The sequence below is a fragment of the Phaethon aethereus genome, assembly GCF_964289735.1.
Source record: "Phaethon aethereus genome assembly, chromosome: 30".
In the NCBI taxonomy this organism is placed as follows: Eukaryota; Metazoa; Chordata; class Aves; order Phaethontiformes; family Phaethontidae; genus Phaethon; species Phaethon aethereus.
The window spans coordinates 300,449-318,448 of record NC_138606.1 but is presented as its reverse complement, the minus strand read 5'-3'; the positions used below and the strand labels follow the sequence as shown (position 1 = coordinate 318,448).

Here is an 18,000-nt window from a genome sequence, read left to right as displayed (position 1 = left end):
AGGCTAACTGGCAGTTTTCTGTAGCCATAAAGCCTTGCAAATAAAGAGGATTGCCAGGCTCGGGCAACTGCTCAGGTCTGGACAAACCACTGATCTAGCAAAGCTCTGGCCTTCACAAGCAGTGCTCAATTAATTTGGGTACTAAGAAAGCACCCCCTTAAAGGAAAGGAGAGGGCAAGACCGGAGGGGAACTGGTGTTGCGGCTTAAAAAGGGTCTGCCAAGGGCTGCAACCCCTTCGGGCTGTGACCGCCGATCACTCTGGCCCTGACCGGACCTCTTCTAGTTCTACTTGGGGGTGAGTTCCTTGGACTCTGACTATGGCAAATAACTGTAGTCAATATTGGAACAAGTCCAGCTGGACTTTACCCCAGAAAAATGGAAAAAGTGAGGACCTTTTCTAATTGTACAGCGCATACCTGTAATCAACAATAAAACCTAGTTTTTTCCTGTTACCCATAAATTAGGGAGAACGAATGGCCTCCTGAGAGACAAACTTGGAATGGAATCAATCTAGCAGGATTTTGGGGAGATTTTATGGGTGGTGATCGGCTTACTAAAATGGGGATAGTTGTATTGAGGATATGTGGGGGATTGTTACTAGATTAATCTACTCGGTTATACTCAATTGGAAATGAAAACACGAACCAATACTATAAAGAAAAAGATGGGGGATTGTGAAATATGTTTATCTGATTCGTGTGATGAAGTGTAATCTTCTGTACTTTCCTGGATTTCTCCTGCACCATAAAAAGGGGTATTTTACAGGAGAAAGTTAAACTACTTTGCTGGTATATCAGCTCAAACCAGTTTGACCACTGACCGCATAGTATTGTGTAAAGAAAGTGCATGCATAAGGTTTGGGGTCATCCTGGGGGCATGCCGAGGAAGATTCGAGAAGACTCTAGCAGGAGAAGAGGGCATGCGCTGAAGAAGACACACCTATTCATGAATATGTATTAACGGACAGGATATAAACCAGGAACAGGAACTGTACCGCGTGCGTCTTGGTGGAGCAGAGACTCCCGGCGCACCCAGCGCTGTTTGCTTGCCTCTATTCGCTTAATAAATTTTAAATTTGAATTGGAATCCTGTTTGGGACTAAATCATTTATAACACAACTAAAGGTATTTCCATTCCAATCTCCACCCCTGGTCCCTTTGGGCCAGGTTACAGGGTTTAACATTGCAATGAACTCCTCCCCTTCCTCCTAGCCTGGCTAGCAACAAGGGGTTCCTGCTATGGTAATTCCCATAACGTGCAACTCAAATCCCGGGTTACAACAATTTAAAGGTATTTCCAGTACAGTCTCCACTCTCTCTTTGGACCGGACCATCGGGTTTAACACTGCAATGAACAACTCCCCTTGCCCCTGCTCCGGCTTGCACTTCTCCACCATCTGCAGTCCCTTCTATGAGCCACAGTCTCTCCAGGGGTATATCTGCTGCGGCATAGACGTACCCACAGTCACAGTCACTTCGAGGTGCACCTGCTCCAAAATGGCCTCCTCCATGGGCCACAATGACTTCAGAGATATACCTGCTCCAGCATGGCCTTACCCATGGTTCCAGTTCCACCAGGGGTGTACCTGCACTGTCAGGGCTTATCCATGGCCACACGCTTTGAGGTGCTCCAGCATGACCTCATGCATAACCACTTATGCTTTGAGTTGTACCTGCTGCAGCGTGGACTTACCCTTGTGCCACAATCCCTTCAGAGGTGTACTTGCGGCGGCACAGACATAACCGTGGCCACAGATGCTTTGAGATATACCTGCTCTGGCACGGGCTTATCCACAGCCACAGATGCTTCGGGGTGTCCTGCTCCCGTGTGGACTCATCCACAGGCCACAGCCCCTTCGACTCGCGTTCACCCTGGAGTTCCAGCCTGTCCAGTACAGCAGCACAGACACAGCAGCAATGCCCAGGCCATCTGCCAGCCCAGGCGCATCGCCATGGCTGTTATCAGCATGTTCCCAGGCTCAGCAGAGTAAGGTGATAAGCAAGATGGTGATAAGCAAGATGGTGAAAGCAATCAACAGCCACTAATGAGCACTAGACTCTAATAGACAGTACAGAAAGCAAACCCACGGCAAGCACAGGAGCCTGCCAATTAATAGCTAAACAGCAAAAACAGCTATAACCTCTATCCAGCATGTTCCCATCAAATCTGTCGTAGCCTGTCGGCTATTCAGTCATCAGTGACAACACAAGCAGCTGCAGAAGCCAGATTCCTCGCCCCCCCCATCACCTACTTGTGATTGCATGACAGCACAAGCACCTACCAAAACCAGGTGTCCATTCATATCCAGTCAACTCCTTGTCCACCTGTGACCTCACAAGCAGCTGCACAAACCAGGGGATTGCTCCTGACCCATCACCTGCGTGGGATCATGAGACATTACAAGCACCTGCTCCTCCGCTAAATCCTTCTCAGGCACTTATGACCTTAAAAGCACTTGCACATGCCAGGCGCCTGCTCCTGCCCTACCACCTACTCAGGCACATCTGACATCACAAGTGCCTGCACAAGCCAGGGGCTTGCTCCTGCACTATAACTACTCAGGCATATTTGAAATCAAAAAACCCACACAAACCAGCTGCATACTCCTGCCAGAACACCTAAGGCATCGCAAGTGATATCACAAGCAGCTGCTCAAGCCAGGGGCCATCTCCTGCCCTATCACCTCTTCAGGCACATGTGACACAACAGGCACATTGATGCAAAAATTCAGAGAAATTTAAACTCGGTAACATCAAGGTGTTATTAAGCAGACATCTTTTATTGCAGCGCCGGACGCATGGGCGATATCTCCTCCTAACACGCGTGTGTTGAGACAAAAGTTCATCCTTTATCTACCTTAAAGACATGAATATTCACACATTTATCTTATTCTTTCTCCAGATAACATAATCGTCTACATTCTTCTGACAACACCATATGGAACACCGAATTATACAAGTAGTACCTAAAACAAACAAGCCACCAACTAATATGAGTACAAATAGCTCTTTGATCCATTTGAAATTTGTTAACCAAGAGGTTAATTTGTTCCAAACTTCTCCACATCGCCAAGAGGTGTTGTCTAAAGCCACTCTCTGCAACACCTTAGTCTGTTTCCAAATCTCTTCTAAGTCTGTTGATATTCGACCGCTTTGATCGACATACATACAACAGCTAGTGTTTATGATGGCACAAACACCTCCCTGTGAAGCTAATAATAAATCTAAATGCCATTCGGTTTTGACGTATCAAACCTCTGGAAACCTCTTTCTGAAGGGCTTGAATTGCTTTTATTGCCCTCTTCTCTATTATTTCTGTTCTTGCTGAAATGTTCACTAAAGTCTTTTCCAGTTCACTCACGCCAAGCCAGGGGAGGAACCATCTTACAAAACCATGAAATTTCGTGGGTCTGTCTGCAATTGCATTGTGACTCCTGGGTGTTCTCCTTAGAAAAGTTCTGATCCATCCTTTTTGTTGATGTAATTTATCTACTATGGTCATATTAGGAAACAAGGCCCCTAAAGTACATGTTCCTTGCCGGTCTAGAGGTAGAATTTCCCTAGCTGTATCATTACATAGTCAAAACCATCCTGTTTCTTCAGGAACCGGCAGTCCGGGAAAATTAGGTACATGGGGTGTTGCTGGTCTCCAGTATGAAACCATTCTGTTACGACCAGGAAAACAGCCTATGAACCTAGTGGTTCCTTTAGATGTATAATCACCACATCCATCGTCTCCTGACTTTAAATCGTACGAGGAGATGGAATCGTTTCCTGGACCATATATACAAACAGAAGAATTGGAATCAAGATTTGTAATAGAGACCGATAATTCAACCTGTTCCCTTTTTTTTTTTTTTTAAAAGGTTTGGCCACCAAGTACTCTTATCATGACATACCCCATAGTGGGGGTTATTAAATAGAGAGATGTTAACCGGAACTGGAACGCCTATTAGAGGAAGTGTCTGTCTAGAATCTCTAGGCATTTCAGTACACATCCAACAATCACTCTTGCTTAGAATTTGGGTAACACTCTGGGACAGTGTCAGATGTGTATTCTGACCCCAGTAAATCATTTCACAAATTGGACTCATGGTTATCAAATTTCCAATAAACACAACGTATTTATACATTTTGTCGTTTTATCTTTAGCTTCAGAGAGTCCTGTTGTCCTATCACCCATGGAGGGGAAGCCTTCTTGATCCTTCAGTAGTGAATCCACGCCAATTGCTCTTTAATCTTGAGAGCAGTGAAGGTTGTTAGCAGCACCTGGAAGGGTCTGTTCCACTTCTCTTCCAAGGGTTCACCTGGAAAAGCCTTAATGCAAACCCAGTCTCCCGGCTTAAAAGGGTGAATAGGAGATTCCAGACCTCTAGATCTGGTTCCTAAAACTCTCTTGTTTACCTCATTAAGTTGTCTTCCTAATATTATTATATACTTCTGTAGATTATTTTTGCCTAACTGGGTGAGAGATTTGGATTGGTACGGCCTCCCAAACAAAATTTCAAATGGACTTAAATTCTCTTTAGTTCTCGGTTTTACCTTGATTCGTAATAGGGCTAGTGGGAGCGCTTGGTACCAATGTAGATTTGCTTCTTGACTAATTTTAGCTAGCTGTTGTTTAATTAAGAGATTCATTTTCTCAACTTGCCCACTTGCCTGTGGTCGGTATGGAGTATGTAGTTGCCAGTCAATCCCGAAAAACTTACTAACTTGTTGCACTATCTGCGCACAAAAATGAGTACTCCTGTCAGAAGATTTTACTGCTGGTACTCCAAATTTAGGAATAATCTCATTTAGGGGAAAGCTTGTGGGCAGCCTCAAAAGGTATCTGTTGATACTAACAAATACCGAAACCCCCCTCTTCTTGGGAGTTCAGAAAAGTCCATTTGCCATTGTTGTCTGGGCACATTTCCCTTTCCAGTACTCCAATTTGTATCTTATGTGCGGTATTCGGATTGTTTTTCACACGTTTCACACCTCTGGGTGACTTGTTTCATGGTAGTATATAAATTTCAACTCACGATTTTTTGATTTAAATATTTATACAATGCATCTGCTCCCCAATGAGCTTTATTATGTTCTTCCCGTAGGAGTTTCCATAAGCTGTTATAAGGCACTATTATTCTACCATCTGGCATTGGATATATTCCTGTTTGTTGATCTTTCCTTCCTTCTAGATCAGTTATCATAATTTTATCTTCTTTAGAATAGTCTGATTTTTCATTCTCTATTATGCTGAATTTTCTGCCTGGGATCAAAGAAAAAGTTTTTACAATTTCTGTCCGTTCCGCTGCCAGCTTAGCCTCATAGTCTGCCAATTTGTTCCCAATGTCTGGATCAGTCTTATGCTTTTAGTGTCCTTTACAATGCATAACTGCAACTTTCTTCGGTAGTTTCACGGCATTCAGCAATTGTAAGATCTCTTTAGTGTATTTCACTTGCTTTCCTTGAGCAGTCAGCAGCCCTCTTTCTTTCCAAGTAGCTCCATGAGCATGTACCACTCCAAAGGCATATTTGGAGTCTGTCCATATGGTGACCCTTTCCCCTTTAGAAGATTCCAGTGCTCGGATTAAGGCAACAATTTCCGCCTTTTGAGCCGATGTTCCTGCAGGTAAGGGATTATCTCCAATTACCTTACGAGTAGTGGTTACTGCGTAACCAGACTTATGAAGACCATGCTTCACAAAACTGCTTCCATCGGTGAACAGGTTATCTTCCGCGTCCTCCAGCGGTTCTTCCTTTAAGTCAGGTCGACTGCAGTAAACCATTGTCTCCAGACAGTCATGGACCACTGGTTCGGTGACTTCGCCACTGAGAAAAGACGCTGGATTCACAACGTTAGTTGTTACTATATTGACATCATCCTGTTCAGCTAAAAGGGCCTGATATTTCAGGAACCGGGAGGGTGATAACCCATGTGCTGCCTCCTGTTCCAGCACTGCTGAAACTGTGTGTGACACCAACACGGTTATCTTCTGGCTCACGGTCAATTTGCGGGCTTCTTCAATGTTAAGCACTACCACTGCTGCGGCTCTCAAACAACTGCGCCAACCTTTGCTTACTTCACCTAACTGTTCAGAGAAGTATGCAACTGCCCGCTTGTATGGTCCCGATCGCTCTGCCAATATGCCCAGAGCAATGCCTTGTTTTTCATGTGAAAAGAGCCAAAATGGTTTGGACACATCAGGAAGTCTGAGGGCTGGTGCTCTCATTACTTCAGCTTTTAATAGTTTAAAGGCTCTTTTTGCTTCTCCAGTCCAAGCTAACAGTGAAGGGCTTCCTTTCAACAAATCATACAAGAGTTTCACCAATATCCAGTAACTATAAATCCGTAATCTGCACCAACCTGTCCTCTCGAGGAAGGTCCACAATTCTTTTATTGCCGTTGGCTTTGGTGTCCGGCGGACGTCTTCCTTTCATTCTGTCCCTAGTGCTCGTTGTCCTTTTGAAATCCTGTATCCAAGGTAGGTTACCTGTGTCTGGATCAACTGGGCTTTCTGCTGAGATATTCTGTAACTGCCCAGTCGCAGGAAATTCAGCTTTAGTTGTCGTAGCAACTAATAAATCATCTACCTATTTTAACAATGTCCCATTTGGAGATGGTGGATTCCATCCTTCAAGCTCCCGAGCTAATTGGTTCCCAAAAATTGTCGGGCTATTTTTGAACCCTTGCGGTAACACTGACCAAGTTAACTGGGTTCTTCTCCCAGTATCAGGATCCTCCCATTCAAATGCAAAAATTTTCTGGCTCTCTTTGGCAAGCGGTAAACAGAAAAAGGCATCCTTTAGATCCAAAACGGTAAATCAGTTTTGAGTTTCTTTTAACCTAGTCAGTAGCGTATATGGATTCGCCACCACAGGATGTAAGTCCTCAGCTACATTATTTATGTCTCTTAAATCTTGCACTAAATGGTAACGTTTCCTGTCTGTCTGCTTCCCCCCCCCCCCCGGCAAGATAGGAGTATTATATTCAGATTCACATTCTACCAATAACCTGAACTGTAAAAAGTCATTTATTATCCCTTTTATTCCTTCCCTATCTTCCCCTTTTAGGGGATATTGCTTTTCCCTAACAGGTCGTGCTCCCTCTTTTGAGTTTAACAACAACCAATTCTGCATTTCTAACCTTTCCAGGTATTCCCGAGGCCCATACTCCCAGGTATACCTGGCCTTTTATTTCTTGTATAGTTTCCTCCTCCCAGTTTGGGGGTCAGTAAGAGCCAAACTTAAAATTTCAATGTGGTTCTTGTCTGGTATTTTAAATTCAATTTCTCCATCTCTAAATCCTATTTCAGCATTCAATTGTTCTAAGAAGTCCCTTTGCTTACAATAAGCACACTGATCTGTTGGGAGGGGTTGATTTCCCCGACATGGGGCAGTTACGCTACTTCTCATGGCTCCTCTCCTCCCATTCGTGTTGTTTCCTGGTGGGATCCGAGAGACTAGCTGGCCCCCTGCGGTGCGCAAAGCAGCCGCTGTAGCACTGGCAATTGTTTTGCCCATTCCTCTCTCTCTCTTTCTGACTATCTCTATATTCCGATACACTTGCCAAGCAGTCTCCAGCAATTTCTCTACCAACATTGCATCCACATCCTCCCAATCAGGGTCAAACAATCCTCTAATCTCTCATTCTGTGAACCAACCTTTAAATATCTTTGTCCAATGCTACAAGCCGAGCAACATCTTTTTGCTTCCCATTTTGCTTATTTTTGTCTTTTTCTATCACCAGGACCATAGGGTCCTGGGGTGCTAAATTGATTCCACAATCTTTCTGCCATTCAGGGTGATTTTGCAGAGTGAAAAACATATCTGCATAAACCACTTCATCCCATTTTCCCTCTCTCCGAAGGAACAACATTAGCTGTAATAATGTATTAATGTCCCGTCAAAGGGCCATTTTTCTCCATCACATAATTTAGAGAGAGGCCACCACTGATTACAATACTTAATTAAAGTTTTTCCAGTGACACTTCCCAGCACTCCCCCCAGATCTTTCCAATGCTGTAAAACACATCCCAATGGACTTTTCTTTAGAATTCGGCTACTCTGTGATGCTCCCATATCTGATGCAAATTTTGCCGTTAATAACCAAAATCCGATAAATGACAAACCAATAATCAATACGCGAAATGCATTAGCCAAAAGTCAGATAACAGGTAACCAGATCTCCCAACGGGGACGCAGCCCCTCCAAATGGGGGATTTAATCCCCTACCAAAAGGGGATGCAGCTCCTCCAAATGGGGATTTTAATCCCCTGCCAAATGGGACAGAAGTCCCCCAAGTGTATACCTGTAAGGTTGCTAGCCACCTGGTATATGCCGACCTGCGCGAATTGCTTCACGTCTTACGGACAGTCCCCAATGCGATCAATCATCTTCTTCAAGATTTAAAGGTGTCTTCTTACCAGAGGGTCTTTGTTCCCACAGTGATCGGACTGAGAACGGGAGTCTCTCTGGAAAACATCTCTGGGGGTACCCAAGAGAGTCCCGCAGCCGAACACAGGATGTCCAATCTGGGTCGCCAAATGATTTAAAGAAATCCAAACTTAAGAAATTAAAACTTAATAGCATCAAAGAGTTATTAAGTCGACATCTTTATTACAGCGCCGGATGCATGGGGGATATCTCCACCTCACATGCGTGACTCGTGTTACCAGCATCCGAACTATATAGAGTACACACATTCATATTCATTATGATCATTTGCATAGTCATAAGTTTTCCGGGAAACGATTCAAATATTCAAGTGTCCTTAACGCAAGCGCTGTTAAATGAGTCGGTGGTCTCCTGGTGGTCTCTGGTGGTCATTTAGGGAACTTAGCCCTCTTAACTCATCTGTCCTTTAGATGAACTGTGTTCTCACTGGTCCCTTCCAACTGTCTTTTCCTTATCTCAACCTTGTGCTGGTTCTTGTCAGTTGTGTGGTGAAGATTAACCACAGGATAAAACAAGTCTTCCACGGTACACTTATCTTACACAATCCTTAGAGGAGAAAATTCTATGGAAAGTCACATTTGATTGATTATGCATGTTAAAAACCTTTTCATTGTCTCATGCCTTTGTTTCAGTATCAAGATGACAGCGCTTAATTACGTGTCCTGAGAGCAGCTTCCACCGACTGTCCCCTGCTACACACCAACAGGAGCAGCACTGTCCTCTCCCCTGCCCATCTCCACGCTTGGCAGGAGCTGTTCACACCCGGCCTTGCTGCTGAAAATTCCTGCTGTGCTGCTCAAGGCCATCAAAGCTGTCACGCTACGGCTCTACGCACATCACTGTTCCTCGTGCTGAGTGACACTGCCCCTTTCTTCATATACCTACCTGTCTGCAGACAGCTGTTCCCTTCTCTCTCACAAGCGTTTTGGAGAACCCCTCCTTTTCTTCCTGAATACCTGCTTTGACCTCACTACAGCAGAGGCCCAGAGTTCATGATTACGGCTCATAATGTCTGTAGCGATACAGGACTGTGCAGGGATGAAAATTACCCAGGGCTTCAGCTCATTTCAGTTGTTTCAGACAGGGCTTTTGGCTAGAACACAGTTGAGAACATTTAAAACCAGCACTAACCTGCACTCCGTCCTGACTGGCACCTCTTTCTTCGTCAGTTCTTCGCATTTCTTTCATCCTTGGGAGTACCTAACAAGATTTTCCTTATTAAAAAAAAAAACAAACATGAAAGTTCAGTCACAAATATGCAGAAAACCAGCCATCCACATACCTGGTACCTACACAGGAACATTATCAATGCCCTGCCTATACACAAACGTCCCCATGTGCTGTAAGAAGAGCTGGCGGGGAAGGCGACCGGCCTGGCTGAACAGGGAGATTTTGCTGGGACTCAGGGAAAAGAGGAGAGTTTATCACCTCTGGAAGAAGGGACAGGCAACTCATGAAGAGTACAAAGATCTCGTTAGGTCAAGCAGGGACAAAATTAGAAAGGCAAAAGCCCAGCTAGAGCTCAGTCTGGCCACAGTCGTAAAGGATAATAAAAAATGTTTTTACAAATATATTAACAACAAGAAGAGAGGCAAGGAGAATCTCCATCCCCTACTGGATATGGCGGGGAACATTGTCTCCAAGGACGAGGACAAGGCTGAGGTACTTAATGCCTTCTTCGCCTCAGTCTTTAATAGCCACTCCAGGTATCCACAGGATATTCAGCCCCCTGAGCTGGAAGACGGGGATGGAGAGCACAATGTACTCCTCATAATCCAGGAGGAAGCAGTCAAGGACATGCTAAACCACCTGGACACCCACAAGTCTATGGGGCCTGATGGGATCCACCCGAGAGTACTGAGAGAGCTGGCGGAGGAGCTTGCCAAGCCACTCTCCATCGTTTATCAGCAGTCCTGGTTAACAGGGGAGGTCCCAGAAGACTGGAGGCTTGCCAATGTGACGCCCGTCTACAAGAAAGGCCGGAAGGAGGATCCTGGGAACTACAGGCCTGTCAGCCTGACCTCTGTTCCAGGGAAGATTATGGAGCGGTTGGTTTTGAGAGTGCTCACAGGGCATCTGCAGAACAGCCAAAGGATCAGGCCCAGCCAGCATGGGTTCATGAAAGGCAGGTCCTGCTTGACCAACCTGATCTCCTTCTATGACCAGGTGACCCTAGTGGATGAGGGAAAGGCTGTGGACGTTGTCTACCTGGACTTTAGTAAAGCCTTTGACAGCGTCTCCCACAGCATTCTCCTGGAGAAACTGGCGGCTCGAGGCTTAGACGGGTTTACTCTTCGCTGGGTGAGGAACTGGCTGGATGGCCGAGGCCAGAGAGTTGTGGTGAATGGCGTTAAATCCGGCTGGCGGCCGGTCACGAGTGGTGTTCCCCAGGGCTCGGTTCTGGGACCAGTCTTGTTCAATATCTTTATAGATGATCTGGATGAGGGAATCGAGTGCTCCCTCAGTAAGTTTGCAGATGACACCAAGCTGAGTGGGAGTGTTGATCTGCTGGAGGGTAGGAGGGCTCTGCAGAGGGATCTGGACAGGCTGGATCGATGGGCAGAGGCCAAATGTATGAGGTTTAATAAGGCCAAGTGCAGGGTCCTGCACTTTGGCCACAACAACCCCATGCAATGCTACAGGCTTGGGGAGGAGTGGCTGGAGAGCAGCCCGGCGGAAAGGGACCTGGGGGTGCTGGTTGACAGCCGGCTGAATATGAGCCGGCAGTGTGCCCAGGTGGCCAAGAAGGCCAACAGCGTCCTGGCCTGTATCAGGAATAGTGTGGCCAGCAGGAGCAGGGAAGTGATTGTGCCCCTGTACTCGGCACTGGTGAGGCCGCACCTTGAATACTGTGTTCAGTTTTGGGCCCCTCACTACAAGAAGGATGTTGAGGTGCTGGAGCGTGTCCAGAGAAGGGCAACGAAGCTGGTGAGGGGTCTGGAGCACATGTCATATGAGGAGCGGCTGAGGGAACTGGGGTTGTTTAGTCTGGAGAAGAGGAGGCTGAGGGGAGACCTTATCGCTCTCTACAACTACCTGAAAGGGGGTTGTGGCGATGAGGGTGTTGGTCTCTTCTCCCAAGTAACTAGTGATAGGACAAGAGGAAATGGCCTCAAGTTGCGCCAGGGGAGGTTTAGATTGGATATTAGGAAAAATTTCTTCACTGAGAGGGTGGTCAGGCATTGGAACAGGCTGCCCAGGGAGGTGGTGGAGTTGCCATCCCTGGAAGTGTTCAAAAAACGTGTGGATGTGGCGCTTCAGGACATGGTTTAGGGGACATGGTGGTTCTGGATTAATGGTTGGACTTGATGATCTTAAAGGTCCTTTCCAACCTAGTGATTCTGTGATTCTGTGATTCTGTGAAATTAATGTACAGTTTCCCTACCCAGCCAGCAAGTAAGGATCAACTGAATACAACCTATCCCCATCCCCATACTTATCCCCATCCCTATCCCTATTCCCATCCCCATTCCTATCCCCATCCGTATCCCTATCCCTATCCTCATCCCCATCCCTGGTCCCCCTTCGCCCTGGCTGCCCCCAGCCCATCTCTCATCCATTTCTCCTCAGGCCCCTCAGCCCCCCTCCCCAGTCTGGCTGTGACAGGCCAACACCGACTCCCCTGATTCGCTCAGCCGTGGCCAATGGCGTGGCTGTTGCCGGGCAGCAGGGGCAGGCCGGGCCTCTCCTCACAGAGACGCCCTGCGCCCGCTGACCCCCGCAGCCCCTGCTCAGCCAGCCGGGACACTGGGCCTGCGGAGAGAGGGCCTGCGAGAAGGGCCTTTCCCAAAATGTGTGTCTGTCTGGACTCCAGTGTACTGGGTTTGCGTGGCAAGGCTTTGGTAGCGCTTGGGAGTTGCAGGGGTGGCTTCTGTGAGAAGTTGCTAGAAGCCTCCCCTGTGTCCGATGGAGCCAGTGCCAGCCAGCTCTAAGATGGACCCACCGCTGGCCAAGGCCAAGCCAGTCAGCAAAGGTGTTAGTGATTCCGTGATAACATATATAATAAGGGGGAAAAAAAAGGCACGCGTCATTTGCAGCTGGAGAGAGGAGTGAGAATATGTGAAAACAACTTTGAAGACGCCAAGGTCAGTGAGGGACAAGGGGGAGAAGGTGCTCCAGGCACCGGAGCAGAGATTCCCCTGCAGCCGGTGGTGAAGACCATGGTGAGGCAGGCTGTCCCTCTGCAGCCCATGGAGCTGCACAGTGGAGCAGATATCCACAGAGCTCACAGGCCCACACCTAAGGACGATCACAATGCAACACCTCCCGACCAGTTTGCAAGAACAACTGATTGACATCAGGGAAGATGGAAACCTCCGGGCCCAACGTCAGCAAAAGCCTCTGCCTATTCCTATTTGGGGCATGGGGCTGCATGACCTCTTGCCATGGGCATGGACGCTGGCTTAGTGGGCACAGCCAACGATGTCCTTCTTCCACGTGGTGGATCTACAGGTCTTGCCTAAGTCTCCTTCTCGGCTACGACAGCCATGAAAGCCGAGGATGCTAAGAAAGTGGACTTAGCGATTCAGAGGCCTGCTGCTGGGCCACCAAGCATTATGCTGAGATTCCACCACCTTATACCACGATTTTTAAAAAAAAAAACACCGAAGCATATTCGAGCCCATTGCTCTTCTCCATGAGAGCAAAGAGGCGTTAGGTACCACTAACAACCAGTTCTAGGCTAAAAATGAAACACTTCTTCCTGCATTTCTTCCCCCTTTCATTGCTCTCTTTGTGCATGGTTTAGAATGTACTGAGGACACGAAGACAGCAGCACATGTCCAGAACTGACAAATAAATCACATCTGCTGGGCGCGGCCTGCTCAACCTTTTTTTTCTTGTGGGGATTCGTGATCAAAAATGTTTGCAGACCACAGCTCCACATCAGCCGCATGATGCAGCAGCACCTATGACAGGCACCAGGAGCCCGTATGACGTCACAGTGCGTCTCTGTGACGAACCAAGGCGTCTCCCCAAGGCCACCCGGCAGCTGGCACCACAACCTCTCTTGACCGATCGCTGCCTGCCCTCACCCTCGCCGCGCTCTGCGACCGAGAGCTGCAGCAGCCGACAAGCTCATCGCCCTCAGTCCGATGGCCAAGGCTGAGAAAGGTGAAGCGTTGCTGCTCCTCCCGGGGGGGCTTCACTCCGGGCCTCTCTCAGGGAAGCCCCTCAGCAAATCTCCTGCTCTTGCCGTAGGCTTTGGAGCTGCCTCCAACATGGATGGAGCCTGGGTGGGCACCTGGAGACCTCATCGCCCACGCGGCCTCATCACCGCCCAGTTCACAAGCCCGGGACCCAAGTACTCAATCCCCGGGACAACAGGTAAAACCACCGTCGCGAGGGGGCACGGGAGGGGGGCACCACATCCACTGCCTCCAGGGGACAAGCAGCCACAGCGCCGTCCCCGTTTGCTCCACGCCTCCATGCTCTCAGCTGCAGCAAGGACACAGGCCTGCCAGAGGAAGGCTCACGCTGCTCATGGAAAAGCCCCAGAAAAGAGCTGCCTGACTCTGCTGAGCGCAGAGGTGGCCTTAGGCGCACCCTAAGCCCTGGGTGTGCAACCGCCGCTGCCACACACAGGCTCTGCGCTTTGCCTGTTCAACGTTCAGGACAAGCGCACCACCCCGCCCCCCGCCTCGAGTTTGGAAACGTCCCTCCTCGGCTCTGCTGGGGATAAGCCGGGATTCGTCTTGCTATTTAGCATCCCGGGAGGTCGCTCTGCAGACAGCTACAGGCAGGACTCACCGGCTACTTCCCTCGCATGCGACACTGCGCAAAGGCACGCGCAGGACGAAGCTCGTCTTGTATCTTCGCTGTGAACTTGTTGCTCCCACCTCCTCCTCCTCTTTCCTCCTCCTCCCTCGCCTACATCTTTGGCCTCTCCCCTCCATTACTTCTTCTGCTCCAGAAAAGCAAACTCACAGAAGCGATCTTTACCTTTGCACTAATTTAGTTCCGCAGCTCTTTGGGGGGTTAATACATCATGACAAGAGCGTTTGGGGCAGAGTCTGATTAATTGCACAGCGCCTACACTGTTGTTGCTGGACGTCAGTGGACTTTTTGTCTGGTTTTCGGGCCTTTGTTTTTTTTTTTTACTGCTTTCCTTACAAGAGCTCCGCTGGCTGGAGGTCCACTTTCTTTTCAAGATTAGTTAGCAACGTGTTTGCAAAACCGCCTGTGCCTACACATTCACTCTGCTGCGCTACAAGGCACTCTATGACCCGCTGCTATCGCTCCTGGAGGAAACAGTGGAAGGGAATTGCTTGAGGCCAGCAACTCCAGCTACTCCTCTTAGAAACTAGCTTTAAATACGCAGTGGCAAGCAGGTGTCCTGTCACAGGCTTTTCTTCCTAGGCTACCTGGCTCACAGCCCCACCAAAAGCAAAGCCCCTGCGTACACGTTTGCAGGGGCCAAACCTCCCGTCGCAGACAGCTGCTCTCCGGGTCCTCGCTACTACGTCCAGCCCTCCATCACCAGGAACGGGAAGTACGTGGCTCCAGCACAGCACATCTGCGGACTTCCCAAGATAAAGACCGAGATCACCCCTGGACCAAGTGAGTACCGTTTCGGCCAGCCCTTCCTTCGGGCAAGACGAGCACGCACGCCTTCCTCTTGCCCTGTGCTACCAGGCTACAACGCCATCAGCTCACGCCCTGAAAGGGCTTCAGAGGTTTCCAGGCAGAAAACAAATGAGGCTGAGCACCTCCTCCCGACCTTCCCTTTTTGGCCCGAGGACAGGAGCCCCGTTTCACTGCTTCTCTCTGCTCCTCCTCTGCCCTAGGCGACTACTCCACCGACAAGGCCAACAAACACCTCTACAAAAGCGCGCCGGCGCAGTCCATGGCCTTCCGGCACAAGGCCGTCAAAACTGACCAACCTCCAGGTAAGGGAACCCAGGGCAATGCACTCACTTGCAGCATGCACGTCCTCCAGGGAAAATGTGCTGGACAGCTTTTTCAACAGGCCTCGGGAAAAGCCGACGCCGCAGGAAAGGTTTGCTTGGCGTCCCAGAGCACCAACTTCTCTCATCCCACAGAAGAAACGGCAACTCCGGTTTGGAGATGCCGACACGTGCCAAGTGCAACAGAAGACAGGGACCCTGGGACGAGGGGCAAGACATCCTTCCTGCTCCTCGCAGCAGGCTTGGCACGCTGCTTCTCTCCCACCCAGGCGCTGCTCCTCTCCCCGCAGGACTCACACGCGCTCGCTTCCCATTGCCCTTGCAGGTCCTGGCACCTACACCCTGCCTAGGCTGGTGGGACCCAACACAGCCTACACCCACGCCAGCCCGTGCTACTCCATGAAAGGGAAGAGTAAGCACAATGGCTTTGCTGAAGACCTCTCCAAGGTGAGCTACGCTTCTCTGCCCTCTCACGGCAGCAGCTGAAGCTCAGCTGCTCTCCTCAGGGCAGTAGGGCTCCGCGGCCTGCTGCAGCCTCGTGGAACGCACGCTTCCCTGCAGCAGCAGCAACACCCAAGAAGCCACGGGTCCCCTGGCTCTCCTGCTGCTAACAGCGACACCGACACCTGCAGTCCCTCGCTTTCCAACACTAACCCTCGTGGTTGGGCAAAGCTCACCGGCACGAGTGGGAATCTCCCTTCATCTCTGCGAAACCTGCCTCTTTGCCGGGGAACAGGAGGCGCCCATGTTCCCATCGCTCCACGCCTCTCACGCCACTTCTCTGGCCAGCCAGCTCACCTAGCGCAGCCCGCCTGGGCACCCGGCAAGAATCAACGCTTGCCGTTTGCATCGAGCCACCTCCCCGCCTCTCTTTACAGACGCCCGGTCCTGCTGCGTTCCCCAAGGTGGAGCTGGACGTCTACAAGAAAAGGGCTCCCATGTACACGATGGGAACCAACAGTCGACTCGGAGCCGACAAAACAGTGAAGCCGGGGCCGGCAGACTACTGCCTGGGAAAGGTAAGGCAGCCTGCCCGCCTCCCCTCCTCTGCTTTGCAACAGCCAGCCCTTAAGCATCTCCCCCTTCCGACGCGGCTTCGGAGAATTCAGGACCACCTTATTGCAGCGACAAACCGCAGGACAGCAGGCCCGCTCCCTTGCCTTGGCCCAAAGCCGAGCAGAGGGAGGCCAAAGAACACATCTCACATCGCCTCCCCACTAGCTCAGCCATCCAGCGCTGATACGCACTCGCACATCACAAGGCCTTCAGCCGGACACACCGCCGCACAAGGGACATGCAGGCCCAAGAGCGGACCCTTCTCATGCACTCGGGGCTCAGCTGGGAGGGCAGGGGCATCTGGCAAAGTCTGGCTGGAGCTACAAGACCTCTGCACTTGGAGCAAGGTCCAGTTCCAGCTCAGCTCCAGCCGCCACCTTGCAAATGTCACTCCGCCTGCGTCAAACATAGGATCTTTTCTTTGAGTGGCCTTCTAAAACCACTCGAGGGATGCATTTTACCCACCCCTAAACTCTTTCTCTTTTGCCTTTCCATTCCTCCCCCAAAAGGGGAGAAATGCCAGCCAGTAACAGCAGCACGCCATTAGAAACGCCCTGATCACACAGGAGGTTTCCAACAAGCCTGCCACCGGGACAGGCGGGGCTTCGCTGAAAGTGCCCAGGCGTGCACGCAGCAGTGCACGACAAACCCCAAATGCACGAACATCAATAGACGGCCTTCACTGAAGACAAGGCTCCCTGAGAATGCGGCACCACCCTCACCGTTTTTCCTTCTCACTTTTCCCCTTCCAGGTGACGCTGATCAAGCCCCAGGCACCTGCGCCCACTTTTGGACTCCGACATTCCCTCTACACAACTCCTCTACTCCCTCCGATAGGAGTCTAATAAAAAAACTTACCCCCAAAGATCTGGTCTGTTCACCTTCCGCTGCAGGGAGAGGGCTGCGCGTGAGTGAGGGCGACTGGCTCTCTCCATTTCATGTCTGTGCCTCAGCCAGAACACTGCAAGATGAGGACGAGGGGAGAGCACTGAGATCGACAGCGTAAGCAAGGCACAGGGCTCTGACAGCACCGTTTCACCTGACCGGAGCTAAACACTGCCCCGTGAAAGCAGTCACGCCCCGCCCTACACGCTCTCGCCCCACGGCCGAGCGTCCCGCAGGCACCACCTTGGCCCCAAGGACACAGCCCAGCTCGGCACCCCCCTTTTCAGTGCACGCGGGTGGCTTGTCTCCAGGGGGTGGCCAGAAACACAGCCGCTCTGCGGGACCTCCTGCCACAGGCGAGTCCCCAAAACACAGACAGTTAAGGAGAAAGCACCAGTAATCCCAGCCTGAAAAGGCAATCATCATAGGGTTGTGCAACAGCCCAGGTTGGAAGGGGCCCACGCAGGTCATCTCGTCCAGCCTTGCGTGGCAAAGGAAGCCTAGAGGTGATGATCTAGCACCCGGCCAGCCGCAGCTTGAAAGCCTCCAGTGAGGGGGCCTCTACCCCGTTCCTTGCGGGGGGATAGTCCTCCTCTCTTGATAAGTAGTGACGCCAAAAAGATTTCCCCCTGATTTTTAAGGATTAGTTGTCATGAATTAGTGGTTTAGGACATGTATATAATCACCAGCAAAGATAGTAGAAAGGAAATGATTT

General features: G+C 49.9%; 1 protein-coding gene across 1 annotated transcript; it reads left to right on the top strand.

Annotated features, from left to right (window-relative positions):
• The first annotated feature begins 13,294 nt into the window (after positions 1-13,294).
• LOC309414613 (uncharacterized protein) lies at positions 13,295-17,671 on the top strand. The gene is made up of 6 exons (XM_082011970.1): positions 13,295-13,764; positions 14,797-15,188; positions 15,225-15,819; positions 15,999-16,822; positions 16,910-16,926; positions 17,089-17,671. Exons 1-6 carry the CDS (start codon positions 13,533-13,535, stop codon positions 17,243-17,245), a joined length of 2,217 nt encoding a protein of 738 aa, XP_081868096.1. The 5' UTR covers positions 13,295-13,532; the 3' UTR covers positions 17,246-17,671.
• The last annotated feature ends 329 nt before the right edge of the window (positions 17,672-18,000 follow it).

Excerpts from the sequence above, each read along its gene's own strand:
- LOC309414613 (XM_082011970.1), top strand. The coding sequence starts at position 13,533 with ATGGCCAAGGCTGAGAAAGGTGAAGCGTTGCTGCTCCTCCCGGGGGGG. Across the intron at positions 13,765-14,796 it reads CTCAATCCCCGGGACAACAG|GCTACCTGGCTCACAGCCCC; the intron begins GTAAAACCACCG and ends TTTTCTTCCTAG. Across the intron at positions 15,820-15,998 it reads CGCTTCTCTGCCCTCTCACG|CCTCGTGGTTGGGCAAAGCT; the intron begins GCAGCAGCTGAA and ends TCCAACACTAAC.